The sequence below is a fragment of the Bison bison genome, unplaced genomic scaffold (assembly GCF_000754665.1).
Source record: "Bison bison bison isolate TAMUID 2011002044 unplaced genomic scaffold, Bison_UMD1.0 scf7180017864340, whole genome shotgun sequence".
In the NCBI taxonomy this organism is placed as follows: Eukaryota; Metazoa; Chordata; class Mammalia; order Artiodactyla; family Bovidae; genus Bison; species Bison bison.
In genome coordinates this window covers 5,854,823-5,871,142 of record NW_011494912.1, presented here as the reverse complement: position 1 = coordinate 5,871,142, position 16,320 = coordinate 5,854,823, and the positions used below count along the sequence as shown (strand labels likewise).

The 16,320-nt window shown below is 47.0% G+C and overlaps 1 protein-coding gene across 1 annotated transcript in view; it reads left to right on the top strand.

Annotated features, from left to right (window-relative positions):
• Positions 1 to 16,320, top strand: part of CUX1 (cut-like homeobox 1) — a 351,136-nt gene that overhangs the window by 198,051 nt on the left and 136,765 nt on the right. The window contains exons 5-6 of the mRNA XM_010854333.1: positions 10,122 to 10,259; positions 14,032 to 14,155. Coding sequence (XP_010852635.1) covers positions 10,122 to 10,259; positions 14,032 to 14,155 — 262 coding nt within the window. The remainder of the gene's footprint in view (positions 1 to 10,121; positions 10,260 to 14,031; positions 14,156 to 16,320) is intronic.

The window sequence follows — 16,320 nt, the reverse complement described above, 5'->3', positions numbered from 1 at the left end:
AGGCTCTGACCAGTGCTGGGGTGACTGCAGCCGGAAGAGGAGGCCGCCTCTCCACCCTCCTTGACCAGCCTGAAACAAACTCGGGTCCCGAGGAGCAGAACGTTTGCAAGCCAAGCAAGCAGCTGCACATGCACTGAAGAAAGGCCAGCCTGACAAGATGGGCATCCGAGGCGCTTGCCGCCCCACCCTCAGGGTTCTCCCTCTGGACTCCTGTCCCTGGCCCCCGGCCCAGCTCACTGGTGGCAACTTGGTGACTTGGCTTGCAGTGGGGGCGGGGGTGGCGTCTTCCCCCCACTGCCGTGACTGGGGTGGTCCTGGCACACGCGCTATCTAGACAGCTTCTCATCAGTTGCTCATCAGCATGCTAATTGCTGTATGACTAATTATGCCCTGAATTCCAGTTGATTTTCTTAATGAGACAGCTGGGTTAATTATGTAATCGTATGATTACATTAGCCCAGAGTGCCCTGGTGGAGGGAGCGTCTGCTGCGTTCTGATGTCGTCACGGGGTTGGCGCTCATGGGCCGCATCCCCTCCTCTTCTGCGCACAGGTGGACTGGGGTCCAGGGGGTCAGTCTTTGCGGGTCTTTGCAGTCCCTCACAACAGAAGCAGCCAGCATCCCGCTGCCCTCCTGCACACACACCCTAGCACCCTGCCACCTGATGGAATCAGAGCCCCGATTCCCAGCCCCACAGCTCCCCTCCTGCCATGTGGTTGTGGCACCCTCTTCCTCCTCCCAGGACATACCTGCCTCGGGGCTAGTGGTGTGACAGTGACCAGGGCATCCACACCAGTGTCCTGAAGTTCCTGCAGAACCACGCTGGTCGTTCTACATAAGGTCAGAGCAGCCCAGACGGGCCCCACCCTTATTCCCAGCATCCCCCTTACAGGTGCTGTTTCACACCTTTCTTCAGCCCTGATCTCCACACACCTCGCATTTCACTGAGAAGACACGTGTGCTCAGAGGACGGTGGCATCTCCCTCCACAGCCCAGCTCTCTCATCTAAGAGTCCACTGTGCCCGCAGAACCCACCTCCGCCGTTATGCTCCTCTTCAGACCCTCTCTCCTCTGCAGGAGTGTGGGTTCCCCAGACTCGCCCTGGGTGACTCTGACTCTGTTAGGCTTGCAGACACCGTGTGGCCACAGGAGAGCAGCTGGTCCCCCACAGCACTACTTCCCGCCAGAAATTAGATGACGTCTCCCCCCGCCCCCCACTCCCCGCCACTGGAAAGTAGATGACACCACCACGCACACAGTGGGTTTGGCCACAGAGGCAGGGTCAGCCTGCTCTCCTTTCCCTCTCTCACACTTTAGAGCTATCTATCAGTGAGTCCTGCTGACCCAGCCTCCAGGGTGCAACCCAAATCTGACCACTCACCCCGTCAGCCACCCCTAATCCAAGCCTCCGTTATTTCTCACCACCTTGACTCCACCTTCTCTGTCCATTCTTTCTACAAAGTCCATGGTCTGAGTGGACTTTCTGAGCTACTTTTGTTCATGTCCCCCAACAGTAAAAAAAAAAATTCAAATTTGTACCCCCCAATATATACTATTTAGTTATTTAAATGATGTACATGTGTCATTACAGCAGTGTATGAAATACATTGCCAGTCATGTACTAAAAACAGAATTTAAAGGATGTGATGAAGACTCAAAAGGACTTAAAATTTACATTTTATTAGCAGTACAAAAAAACATTTTGCTCTCAGTAAAAAATACATATATTTTAAAATCAACCTCATTGAGGCATAGTCTGCACACAATAAAACACCTATTTTGTATACAGTTTGATACAATGGCCAGTAGACAGTCAAGATACAGAACACCCATAACCCCTCAAAAGTTCCCTCACAGTCTCAAATGCCAGCAACCTCTGATGTGCTTTCTGTCAACCCTGGTTAGGTTCATCATTTCTGGAGTTTCACATAAATGGGGTCCTTGGGTAGGTACTCTGATGCGTCTGACTTCCTCCACTCAGTGTGGTGTGTTGGGGGCTATTTGTGCACATTTACTGGGGAGCAGTGTTTCACTGTGTGGATGTATAACAATCTGCCTTCGCATCCACCTGTTCATGGACTTTTGAACTGTTTGTGGCTGTCGTGAATAAGCCTGCTGTAAGTGTTCATAGACAGCTGTATGTGGATGTCTGTTTTCATTTCTCTTGGATAAATAGCTAGGACTAGAATTCCTGGGGCATAGGGTGGCGCATGTTTAGCTTGACAAGAAACCATCGAGTGGTTTTTCCAAGTAGTGGTGTCACTTTGGCCCCTCCCCCGATGCGTGTGGGACTCCAGTTGCTCCCCGTCCTCCACGCTGTGTTTTGTTGTCAGTGCTTTAGGTGTTAGACATTCTAGTGAGTGTAGAGCGTGTTTCGTTGTGATTTTAACTTGTGTTTTTCTCAGTGACTAGTGATGCTAAATTTTTATTCACATGCTTTTGGACCTTCATAGAACTTCACTTCTAAGGCATCTGTTTAAATCTTCTGCCCATTTTTTTAATTGGATTGTTTGGCCTACTGTTGAATTCTAACTTTTATATAGTCTAGATACAAAAGTCCTCTGTCAAATATATTCCCTGCAAATATTTTCTCCCAGTTTCTGGTCATATAAAGAGCAGAAGTTTTTATTTTACTGAAGTCCAGCTTATTATTTCATTGATCTGAATGTCTATCCTTATGTTAGTATCATAATATCCTGACTCTTGTGCCTTTTTAGTCAATTTTGAAATCAGATGATATATAAGTTCTTACCTTTGGTCTGTTTTTTTCAAAATTGTTTTGGTTCATTGAGTTTCTATGTAAATTTTAGACTTGACTTGTCAATTTGTACAAACAAGCCTGCCAGGATTTTGATCTGGATTCCACTATATCTATAGATCAATTTCAGGGAAACTGACAACACTACTGAGTCTTCCCAGGAGTCTTCTTTTATCTGGTTTTAAGACTTTCCTTTTATTCTTCTCTTCAGTAATTTGACTGCTTATTGGTGTTCTTTGCATTTATTCTGCCTGGACCTTGTTGAGTTTCTTGGATTGGGGGTTTATAGCTTTCTTTGGAAATTTTGCCACTTCTTTCAAATACATCCCTCACCCCTTTTGGGGACATGTATGTCAGATTGTTATTGTTTCACAAGTTGCTGAGGTTTTAGTAACTTTTTTTTTCCAATCTCTTCTCTGTGCTTCTATTTAGATAGTTTCTGTGACTATGTCTTTGGATTAGTTCTGTGATCTTTTTTATTTTGCAGTGTCTAATGTGCTTAAGCCATTATAGGGAATTTTTTTTTTTTCATTTCAGATATTGTATTTTAAGTTCTAGAATTCCATCTGGTTCTTCATAGCTTCTATTTCTCTCCTTGTTCTGTTCATGTTTTTCTTTAATCCTTGAGCATGCTTATAATAATTGTTTAAGTCTTTGTCAGCTACTTCCATTGTCTCTTATAATTTCTGGTTCTGTTTTTATTAACTGATTTTTTTCCCTTCTTTGCATGTCTAGTAATTTTTGATTGGATGTTGGACATTTTAATTATTAACTGGATTTTGTTGTCTTTCTTAAGAGTGTTGAAATATTTGGGGCCGGCAGTTAAATTACTTGCAGATCAACTCAATTATTCAGAGACATGCTTTATGCCTTTGGGGACAGGTCCAAACTAGCCTTTACTTTAGGATTAGCTTAGCCCTCCACTCTGGTGTGGCCCTTTGCTGTCTTCCACTGAATGTCCTGGCTGTTCAACAAGCCTCTATTCTAAGGCCAGTCGTAACTCAAAAGCCTCCTAACACTCTGCACACTCTAGGATTTGTTGACTTAGACCTCCCTTGCAGTTCTTTGCCGAGCCTTGTGGAGCTTCACCTGATGTGTACGTATGTACCTTATCTTTTATCAACAGGTTTTAGATTACTCCTCTGCAGATTTCTCTCTTTCTCTGCATATCTCCTTCCTTTCCAGTGCTCTGCCCTGTAAATTCCAGGTGCTTCAGCCTACTGGTCTTCTGAAGTCTATCTTCTCAATCCAAAAGACCATTATGCTCTGCTTGGGTTTCCCCCTTGCCTGTGCTGCAGTCCAGGAAGTATTTCCTGGCAGAAAGTCAGGGTGATCATAGGGCTCACCTTACTTGTTTCCCTCTCTCAGGGATCACCGTCCTGCTCTGCTGGTTGTTCAACATCTGTAAATGGTGGTTTCATTTAGATTGCCTAGTATTCCAGTTTATGGCCAGAGGTCAGGTCTGGTGCCAGTTAATCTGTCAGAGCCAGCAGTGGAAATCTCCCAAGTTCTGTTCATTTTGTTGTTGGTTTCAATGGCTGCCATAAATGGCTGGAAAAGATAATCACAAAGATACATAGCACCAAACCAAAGCAGTACATTATTAGCAATCTTTACAAAAACATGATTTCTACCTTTGAAAGCTGCATACCAGTTATGAGAAAATATTAGTTGAAGTTCAGCTAGTAAATTTTTATTTACCTTGGTATTCAATTTTTCTTGCTAACTAGTCGGAAGATATTGTATTTTTTATATTATCAACAAATGGGTTTGAAACTCCTTTTGACAAATATTTCTTCAGGTTTGAGTTAATTGATAATAGGTAACATCTGTTGAGTGTTAACTCCAAGCCTGGCAGTGTATACACATATTATGGTAATTAATCCTTACAACAATTTAATGATATTGGCACAATTATTATGCCCAATTTATAGATGAAGAGAGTACAATATGGAGACATTAAGTAGCTTCTCTAAGGTTGCACATCCAGTAAGTGGCAGAACTGGGATTCAGTAGCATGTAGTATGGCCCACACTCTAAACCATTTCTCCCTACTCCCTCTTGTTTGATATGAGGCACTGAGATTTTTTTTTGTAGACAGTGTTGTCTTTGCCCATAAGTTTATGTGACAATGGGAACATTTCCAAATATCCACTTTTAGAATGCTGTCACTGTAGATGAGTTTCATTCAAGAAGCAGTTTTTTTCCCCCCACTAAGTATTAAAACATCACATTTACTTCGAAGGCATAGATTATGTGTTTATATTTTTTTAAATGTCTGCCAGGCAGCATATTACTGATAGCCATCTGCCATCACAGAACAGGGCAGCTCATTTAGAACACTTAGCTTTTTAAAAGAAAATTGTATAACTCATCTTTAAGCTTAAAACTCTTAAATACTTTGCAGCTAGGAAACCAACAAACCCTTTCGTGGCACTGCAGTTTCCCTCATGCCGCAGTGGCTCATCTTGCAAGAGTCCTATTCTCTGAGGGCTATGTCCGTCACAATGGAATTGAATCCAAACTCAGTCCCTTAGCTCACTTTAGACACTATTTTTATGGGACTGACACACTGCCTGCCGTGCAGCAGGGCGTCTCCGACACAGTAATTTCAGCTCTGAAATTCAGTTTGATCCTTCTTCATATTGTCTCTCTCCCTCTCTTTTTTGTTCATATCTTTCTTTAAATCTTTGCACTCAGGGCTCCCCCTCTGGCAGCTTGTTCTTTGCCACTTCCCCTTCCTTTCATCATACCTCACCGGCTTCTCTCTAGGCCTTATATGTGCCTCCTCACGCTCACCCCTGGACCCCTGCATGGCCATTCCCTCTACCAAGAGTCTTCACATTCTCTCCTCTTCAACATCCAGATCTCAAACCCAGGGTCACCCCCTCAGAGTCCCTCCCTGTCCATCTGTCTCCAGGACCCATTTGCCATTCTCCACGCACTGTCTCCTCTCATCCTCACGCTTGGCAGTACTGAAAGCACCCTGTTTTGTTTGGTTTTGCTGTCTGTCTGTCTCCCTCACTTCAGTAGAATGTCACGTCTTTGAGAACAAGCATCTTGTCTTGTTCACCGTCATGTCCCCCCAGCACCTGGCACAGTCCTGATGTCATAGAGTGTGTACATGGGTGCCAGTAGTTGGACTGAACTGTTTCTGTGGCTGCTCCTGGCCCTCCCCTGCTTCTAGCTCCATGCTGTTCCTTCCATGTGAATTTACTGCCCCAAAGTCTCCATGGGTCTAAACTCTGGCTCTTAAAAAAAAAAAAAAAAGGTCTCCTTTTCCTGGTTTCTCCATCTGGAAATGGTCTTCCATTTGGCCCTTCTTGCTTTTACATTTGTTGTTTGTGAACATGGTTTATCTCTGATAGGTTGGGCCTGCCTGATTCGCCTGGACGTCCATCCCAGTGTCTTACCCAGAGCAGACAGATGCTTAGGACAGACTTGTTATATTAGTACTTGAAGAGACAGTATAATTTAGTCGGCTGCTGGTCCAGGAAGCAGAAATCTTAATTAGACTTTTGCATACCTGTTTGCCTGGCCGACTTCTCTCCTCCCCGTGTTCCCTGGGTGAGACACCGGTGCCTGACATGCTGCAGGGCCCCCTCCCCACTGACCTCTGGCTGTGACGGCTAGAATTAACGAGATAATGTCCCATGTACGTAGGCGAAGGTGCTGAACACATGCAGGCGATGGTCTTGTTGTTGTTTGTTATAATTACATTCTTTGAGTCCTGTGTTGCATAATAAGCTATAACATGCCTCAAAGAGCGTTTCAGGAATGAACTATGAGACGGCTGTAGAACACTTGGCAACTTTGTCACGTCGGGAGCATGGCAGCGGCAGTAAAGCACGTTGACTGGGAGGTGGCAGGGATTTCGTGTGTTCCTGTTCCACGGATGGGTGTGTGCTCTCACCTCCCCCAGACAGTTCCCTAATGGAGCTGCTGAGACGGGCTGCTTGTGACGTTCAGAATAAGACCTAACAATACTTGTGTGGGGTTTAAATGGCATTGGAAATCATTAACGAGACAAAAAGCTATGATTTCCCCTAGATTAACATGCAGGCTGGGGTTTGGCATGCCGAAATTCATTGTTTTGGTCTCTAGCCCAAACATGCTAGAGTCATTATATTGTCATGTGGTAATTAGCTGTTCCTTTAATACAAGTAATAAAAATTAAGCCTAAGAGGTACTTTAGCAATGCCTTTTACATAATCCAAAACAATATTCAAATGCTGTAGGCGTTGAGTCATTCAACTGTACTGTAGTAAAGTTTGAAGTTTAATGCATAGAGATGTTTGAATCCAGTTCATTCTTTATTCTTTGACCAGTTTTGCTACTTAGGCGTTAACCTTTAATCGTGTTAAATTAAATATACATGCCATAATGAATAATTATGAGCGTGCTAGAATTTTCATTTACAATATAATGCTTTGAAAATGTGTCTAAAGGTCCTAGTTACCCTTCACTTGACAATGTGCATGCTATTTTTACATGTCACTGAATTCCTTGCTGAATCAAAGGAGGGAAGCTATTTTTTTATTCGAAGCAGATACAGTGGGTCCTGGCCTCTTAAAAGGAAGGGACTGGAAGAGTTGTCAACAGAAATTTTGGGGATGGAGGGCAGTGTACTAGCTTAGCTCTTTAAAAATATAATTTGGACTGGCAGTTGTGCCGGGAAACCTACAGGAGTTGATGTTCATAGAATTTTATAGAAGCATAGTGGTTCTCCTCCTCAGTTCTTCCCTGATCTCTGTTTCAAGTTCAAGTTGTCATCGTACGTGGAAGGAGCCAAGGGCATGCTGCTTTATCTTCTTCAGGCCATTTGCCCGGCATGAGACCATGGTGGGAGAGGAGAAGGGCGTGGGAAGGTGTCCAGGGAAGATACTGAAATTTAAAAATAAAAAAACTGCACCTGAAATGTTCTGAGAATGTTCATTCTATAGTATTATTACCACTCCTACTTACAAGGAACCATATCCCTGAAATAGCTTTTGAGATCTAATTTAATATAAATATTTTAATGCTGATAAAAATAATCATGAGAGGCCACAAATGAGAAAGCAGTGATGTAGTCATAAGCTGTATATACGCACAGAATCAGTGCCCAGCCACTGGGGTTTCATGTGATGGACGGTGTTGGACGCTGTACTGAACGAGCCCTGGGGCCTGAGTTTTGTAAACCCCATGAAGACACTGGCATCTCAGAGCGCTCCTGGCTCCTGGTGGCTGTGCCAACTGAGGCGTGGTAGGCTGAGCCCTCCCTTCCAGGAACCAGGGGTGGTCTGAAAAATTAACGGCACTGGTATTTGAAAATTAAGTGAGCGCTTGAATATATACCCTTGTTGATCCACAGGGCTCGGTGTTTAGCATTCCTCACCCAGAGACTAAATCTTTGCAGCCGTCTCACAAGTGATGCTGGCGTCCATACCAGAAATATCTTCCGTAATCTCTTCTAAGCCCAGCAGACTCGGGTATGCTTCTGCTCTGACAGGGCCCGAGAGTCCTAGAGGAAGTGCCCCACTGGGGCCAGCAGGTGGATTGTAAGTGCAGCAGAAATAAAAATAAAGACCCAGTTGATGCCAGAAGAACATTTAATATCTCTCCATTTTTGTGCTAAATTAATGGTAATGGCAAAGACCTCACTAGTACCGTAAATTTCCATGACCACAGTGTCCGGTTTTAGGTCCAAATCCGTTACAGGAACCGGAACCCCTTCCAGGGCCCGAGAGTGGGCTCTTGTCTAACACTCGGAAATGAATTTTCCTAGGAGACACACATGCTGACAAAGCAAGAGACTTCCCTGGGAAGGGACACCCAGGAGGAGAGCGTCAGGGTAGGGGCCCAGGAGAACTGCTCTGCCACACGGCTCACAGTCTCAGGTTTTATGGTGAAGGGGTTCCTTCCCAGGTCTCTGGCCAGTCATTCCAACTCAGCATACTTCCTGGTGGTGCACACTTCGCTCTGCCAAGGTGGATTCCTACGAGGATTCTGGGAGGTTGGTAGGACGTATGGACTGGCGTCTCCCCTCTCCTTTTGACCCTTCCTGAATTCTTCCAGTTGGTGGTAGCTTGCTAGTTTCTTATCAGGACCTCCTGTTGGAAGATTATTCATGTCAAGTGGTTACTATCATGCCTGGGCCAGGATGGGTGGTTTCAGTCAGTGGTTCACCTAATTAATCCAGTTTTTTTGTAAGGAACATGATGGTGGATAGCACATTGAATTGTCTGCAGGGCCTCTCATACCTGGCCTAGATCTCCATTCTCCTACTGTTTGTACTATAACTCGCAGTGTGGTGGCCTCCTGGCTGGCTGGCTCAGTGGCCCAGTACAGGTCACCATGGCTTGGTCACCAGGTATGCCTCTCGCAAAAGGCACAACCACCGTGAGCAGAAACTCGGGTTTCTCCTGTCTTCAGATCACCAGCTAGTAAATCCTGACTGTCTCCTGAGCATGCTTCATCAGTTAAAGGATGACCATCTTACAAGAGCCCCCCTCAGGGGACCTTCCTCATTGGAAGGATGATCACTGATCACACAGATCTAGGTCCGAGTTCTCTCTGCCCCTTGTTGCTGTTGTTGCTAAGTCATTCTGACTCTTTGCAACCCCGTGGACTACAACCCACCAGGCTCCTCTGTCCATGGCATTTCCCAGACAAGAATTCCGGAATGGGTTGCCATTTCCTCCTCCAGAGGATCTTCCCGACCCAGGGATCAAACCCACGTCTCCTGCATTGGCAGGTAGATTCTTTACCTCTGAGCCACCAGGGAAAGCCCTCTGCCCACTAACCAACTGGAAACCTGGACGCATCACCCTGCCTCCCTGAGCTTTAGTTCCGACTTCAGCGAAAAGAAGGAGATACATGTCACACATCTTTCTCCCAGGATTGTCCTAGGGCTCAAATGAGAAAATGTCCATAAAAAGTGTTCTGTGATGAGCAGACGCTCTCCGGGCAGCAGCTCTCATTTCCAGCTTCACAAGAATTATTAGAAACCTGAGGCTTTTGGTACCTTCTCCAAGCGGGTGCTGGGAGATTTTTCCAGGTTCCCCCACTGCCCCTGCCCACCCCACCAGCCACCATGTATATCTCTCACTCTTCCTAGCAGATCAGGGAATGAAAAATCCTTCAAGTGTCACACCAGGCCAGGGCAGCGGGCAGATCCCAGGGAGTCCATGGTCAATCTCACCCCATTCTCACGCACTGGATTCTACCTCTCCATCCCTTAGTGGCTGCAGAGATGAACCCTGTCCACCCAGCGGGGCCCCGGGAAGCTGACGGCCTGGGAGCCAGGTGACCTGCTCCGAGGCTCTGCAAGGGTGGCTCAAGTGTGTCCAGAGGAGGGTGACCCGTGTGTCCCTCTCTTGCAGATCCCGTTCCCGCGCTGGACCTTGGGCAGCAGCTCCAGCTCAAAGTGCAGCGCCTGCACGACATTGAGACAGAGAACCAAAAACTTAGGGAAACTCTCGAAGAATACAACAAGGAATTCGCTGAAGTAAAAAATCAAGGTTGGTGGAAGATGTATTTGTTCCTTATGTTTTCTTTTCTTCTTTCTTTTTTCTCCTGTTCCTTTTTTTCTTCTCTTTCTTTTTTTTTTAATTGATTTACCCATACTGTTGGGACTAGCTCTGATTGTCACCTATGTCATAGAGTCCAGGTGGGGCAAGAATCTGAGTCAGTACAGAGAGATAATAATAACACTTAGCTATTGAGAAGGAAAACTTTTCCTCCACACTATGTCCACATATGATTTTATTGCCTCCCTGATGGGACTGATCAGGAGTCTTTAAAAATTCTTCCTGAATCATCGTGTGATAGGGTCTGCCTTTAAAAGACGGATGTGTTGCCTGCGGGTGGCACCTGTCAGATAGCCAGCTTATGATCAAAGGGCCACATCCAGTAAGTGGTTTAATAATTGCTGCTGATACATTAAGGCTTTAGACGAAGGCTCCACGTCCCCACACTTAAGAACCCCTGTGTCCTCGTCAGGGTCACCTGTTCATGGCGAATCTAAAGGAGGAAAACAAAACTTAGCCTCTTGGTGTGGTTGTCCAGCTGTCAACAAGGAGAGAGGGCAAAGGTTGCCCGGCTTTTCCTGCCAAGGAAGACCGGAGAACTCTCTCCTACACCTAAGATGCAGATGTGTCCCAGTTCAGGCTTCCTTGTCTCAGAGAAAAACCGCCGCCCCATCTGACAGCTGCAGCAGGTCTCAGCCAAGTCCAAGTGGAAATGGGCCTCTTTGGTTTTGTCTGGGGTATGGGTGAGGAAGGTGACAGAAAAGAGAGCAACCTGCTTGAGGGACTTCCCCTGAGGGCTGCAGAAGGAATTACGTGATGACAATTTTTAAAAGCATCCTTGGAGGACTTCCCTTGGCAGTCCCAGTGGTTGAGACTTCGCCTCCCAATGCAAAAGATGTGGATTCACTCCCTGGTAGGAGAGCTAAGATCTCACCTGCCTCACGGCCAAAACATAAAACAGAAATGATACTGTAACAAATTCAATAAAGACTTTAAAAATGGTCCACATCAAGAGAAATCTTTTTTAAAAAAGAAAGAAAGGCTTTTTTAAGAAAAATTTAAAAATTAAAAGCATCCTTGGGTTCTGAGACCTTTGGACCCAGACTGACGAGGAGGGACTGTCCACGGAAAGGACCCAGGAAGAGTCAGGAAGGTCCAGGCCTGGACAGTGAGGCAACAAGCCTGAAGGCCCCTTCCTGGGGGACGCCCCCTCGTTCTGGCCCCACAGGGAGCGGAGAGGCTGTGGACTGGAGGGACAGCTCGGTCCTGCTGGGGAGCGAGGTGTAGACTCAGGAGGTGGGCGGGGGGGGTCCAGTGAGAGAAGTACTCCCTCCCGGCTCTGGTCAGAATCACCCACGCTCAGGGGAAAGAGAACCCGGAAATTCTGGTTCTGATGTTTCTGCAGCACCAACCCAAAGCAGGGGGGCACTTGTTGTTTCCTTCCAGCGACCCCTGCCATCTTATTTGGACAGATCCACCACCTGGGTTTCCTTCAGTATGATTTGGTTCTGGTGAAAGGCGTGTGCCCCCTCCCCACCTGCCTCATCACCCACCCCACCCCAGGGGCCAGTTGCCCAGTGTGAGGCCATCACCTCCCCCAAAAGTCTCACCTGATGGGCATTTTCAAATGAAACGCAGAGCCCAAGGGTCTTCCCTGGCAGTCCAGTGGTTAGGACTCCACGCTTCCATTGCAGGGGGCACGGGTTCAATCCCTGGTCGGGGAACTAAGATCCCACAAGCCCTGAGGCACAGCCAAAAAAATAGAAACACAGAGCCCATGCCTTAAGAACAAAGGCTCTGAGGCTGGCAGACCAGGCCGGGGGTTCCCTTGGTTGCCACCACTTCGCAATGGGAACAGAGCTCTTGAGTGTCCTCTGCTTCTCCACACTGCTCGCCCTGCCCTCCGCCTAACCTAACCGCACCCCCACCCCAACCCCGCTCCACTCACACAGAGGGGCACAGCTGGAACACACCCAGGGCAGTGTCCTGGCCCCGGGCCCAGGTGGCAGAGGAGGGACAGAGGCTCCAGCACAAGTCACCCTGGCTTACCAAGCAATCCCCCCGGGGTGGGGTGGTGAAGAGACCCTGTCAGACAGAGTGGAGCTCCCAGCTAGTGCCCCAAACTCCCCTGGAAGGAGTATAGATGGGTCAGGGGCTTCCCAGATGTCTCCAACCCGTTGTTCAAAGCAGAGATACCGCCTGTTTACAGCCTGTAGACTGTCGACTAAAGAGAATATGCAGGTGTTTCCAGAGGTGATCTGTCACGTGTCTGTTTTGGATGCGTTCCACTCCCACCCAGCCTGCGCCCCTTTGCTTGTGTATCACTAACCATTGTGATACATTTTTTCCCAGCCTCAAACACTCAGCCCAAGGGGCAGGAAGCCCCCTGTTCGTCTCTCAGATGCCTTGCCAGGGTCATTGGTCTTAATTCCCTCTCTCCTCCTCTGAGGAGATTCCCCCTAGTTCCATTTAAAGAAAAGCACCAGTTTCTTATTTTAACAAAAGAGCTTCTAGCTTTTCTCCATAAGTCACGTGGGCATAAACGCCCAGCTGTCAAGCTCCTGCCTGGGCCAGCGTGTCCGTGCAGCTCAGGGAGTGGAAGCCAACGTGAGTTACAGCCCAGAGGGACCAAGGCCACCGGTCCAAGCACTTACATGAGCAGAGACCTGGCAGGCGACCTTGTCACGTGAGCCTGGGGCCCTGTTGTCGCAGCCCCTTCATGGCCTCACCCTACTCAGTCTGCTGAGCGCCCACCGTGTCGGGTACTGGGACCGTTAAGGCACTCAGTCCTGCCTCCTGTGTGATGGATCCTCATCTGAGCAAGTGTAGTCCCTCAAGGGCTTTGCTCACCTTGGAGATGGGGCTGCAGTACTTGGCTGGGGGCCGGCCAGCGCCCCCAGTGAGGTGGAGGTGTCCATGTCAAGGCAGGTAGAGCGATGCTGGCCTAGCCACCAACAGGTCTGGGTTAGGACCCTGCCCTGTTCGTTGCATCTACTCTTGTGTTCCCGTTTTGGGCCCATAAACACACACTTGGTGGAGAGCAGAGCCCGGGCCTTCCGGGGGGCCCTGCCACCAGATACCACGGGGCTTCATCTCACAGCACCGCCACCTGGCACACGCCCTCCCCCCAACGTGGCTCCCTTGGGCCCTAAGTCATCCACGCTGCACACGCAGCCCAGGTCTGCCAGACTCTGGCCAGGGAGGAGGGTGCTGTCAGCACCCAGGCTCCGGAACTGGTCCCTTCCAGCCGGGGAGACGTGCCCCAGACCCACAGCGCACCATGTGTCTCATGACTCGTGAAACAGCGGGGCTGCAGCCCACAGCCAGGGAGGGAGGTCTGTAGGCTTCTTCCAAAATGTGCACACAATTATGAACTGTTTTCTTTGTAAGAAAGTACTTAAACCTACACTAAAACGTTGTTAATCTTCCCTCAGTAGAAGGCTAATTTCAGATTCATCAATACGATGATATTATATTTTAGCATTGATTTCCCCCCCTTCTTTTTCTTAAGTTGTATTAGAGAGACATAGTTCTTCTTCCCAGCAAAATCCATTGATCCTCCTCAACCTAAATGTTTAAAGTCAATTTAACATTTAGGGAGTAAAAGGTCTCTGAAGAGACTCGTAACCATTGATTTTGTGTCAGGGTTGAAGAGCTAAAGTTTAAAACACACCGATCCTCCTAGGTTACGAAAGCCTAGTATATATAGCTGTGTGGAACCATGCTTCTCTTACTGGAGTTTTTTTTTCCCCTCCTTCTGCAGAGGTTACGATAAAAGCACTTAAAGAGAAAATCCGAGAATATGAACAGACTCTGAAGAACCAGGCTGAGACCATAGCTCTCGAAAAGGAACAAAAGTTACAAAATGATTTTGCAGAAAAGGAGAGGTGAGCACGTTTTGGGGTCTGCAGGCACCCATGTGCCGATGTAAGGTTTTACTTGTTTATATCACAAGTTTTTTTTTTGTTGTTGTTGTTAAAGCAATCCTGTGAAATAAGCCCAAGTTGGAAACCAGAATCCTAGGGGCTCTAAGGCAGTAGCCTCCAAACTTTTTGGCACCAGAGACTGGTTTCGTGGAAGATTGGTTTTCCACAGAATTAGGGAGGTGGGGATCGGATGGTTTCAAGATGATTCAAGCACATTCCACTTCCTGTGTGCACTTTATTTCTCTTATTATTAAACCGGCTCTACCTCAGATCATCAGGCATTAGATCTGGAGCTTGGGGATCCCTGCTCTAAGGCACAATTTTGTTTGAAAACTATAGGTGTCCCTTGTTCTGTAATTTGTAAGATGGGCTTGAGTGAAGTGTACCAGTCTCTCCCCATTGGGGAATGGTGTCTGGTGGTCCAAGGGTGTGTCTGTTGGGGCTGCGTGAGGCGGAGCTTGAGCACAAAGCTTGTGTGGTTGACACATGGGGGTTGTACCCGAGTGAGATGAGAGGGGCAGGACTGTCTCCTGCTGCCTGTCCTCTCTAGGAAGCCCTGGGCGACCCCAGGCTCCTGCTACCTTCGTCAGTGGAATATTAGTATTTAACATCTCCCTCTGTCTCTTGTCTCTCTCTCTCACACACACACAATATCTTGGTTTGTTGGCACTGGTATCAGTAAAATATGTTCATGCACCATCTAGGGGTTGTGAGTGTTAGGTTTCCACTGGCTTGCTTCACCCAGAACTTTGCCACGAATAATGAATTGGATTTTCAGCTAGTGTGACGACTTAATGAAAGTTAGATTTCCTGTGAAAACCATAAGGACTGTTGAAGTCACCAATTCAAATTGCACAAGTCAGGCTCTCAGAACTCTGGTGAAGCCAAAGTGTAAAAATTTCAGCCTGCCGTGGAGAATCATGAGACCATTAATGAGAGGCACTACATGTCTGGTTACAAGTGAGAGGCAGGCCCATGATGGCGTCCTGTGGCTGTTTCCCGTGGACTGGGAAGCAGCTGCTTAGACTTCCATGAGGGGGGCCAGTGGAGCTCTCAGGCATCACCAAGCCCTCTCTGGGGTACCATGAAGCTGGCTTCATTTAGAAAAGAGGAAGAATGCCTGCTGCACTCACTGCCAGGTCCTCTCGGGGCATCGTCTCACCTAGTATCCAGCACAGAGCTGCAAAGCCGACAGTCTCATTTTTCAGGTGGAGAGACCAGGCCTCAGGTTAGGGACCTGCCCCCACTCTCCCACCCAGGCACCCAGAGGTGGGGCCGGAGCCCAAACCACCGCTGCACCCTGGCCTCCTAAGGTCCTTGCTGAAGCACCAAAGCCAATCATTCAGGTCAAGCCCAGCTCTGCAAGGAACGCTGCACCCATACCGCTGGGAGAGCCCCACAAAGTCAGGGCTCAGAAGGACGAGTCGGCTTTTGACCCAGCAGAAGTGGAACTGCTGCTAAATATGTCTCCTTGGAAAGTACTTGATGCCCAAAGAGATTTCTCACCCTGTTACTGAAAACTGGCGGACAGGGGACGTGTAAGTCATTGAAATGCCCTGCCAACAAGAAATGGATACATAAGAGAGAGTTTTGTTGAATTTGCAGTAACCCCAGAAATGTACCCAGCATAATATGAAGTGAAAAACGCATAGTACAGAATTATAGACAATGTGGTTACATCTGCACAGAGCAAAGTCATGCTTTATAGAAGTGTTACAATAAATTCCTATAGAAATTTAATATTATTAAGTTGATTTTTCAAATTAGGTTAAAAGATTGATTATATTGAAAGATACAAATAGTTGACCACTGGAGGTGGAGGATAAAGCTAGATCTTTATGTCATTCTTTACCAAAAAATTGAAATGGATTAGGGTTTAAATGTCAGTAATTAAATCATATATATATGGGAAGAAAACATGGGCATTTACTTTGTTTTGAATGATTTTGGAATGGAGAAATCTTTCTAAGCATAAAAGAAAATTTATATAAATATGACTGCCTAAAATTTCATACAAACTTTTAAAAACAAATAAAGATGAATAACATTTTTATACCATCAAAAAACTGGGAAGAAATATTTGCACCACATAAAAGAAAGGGCTAATTTTCCTTACATACAAAGAG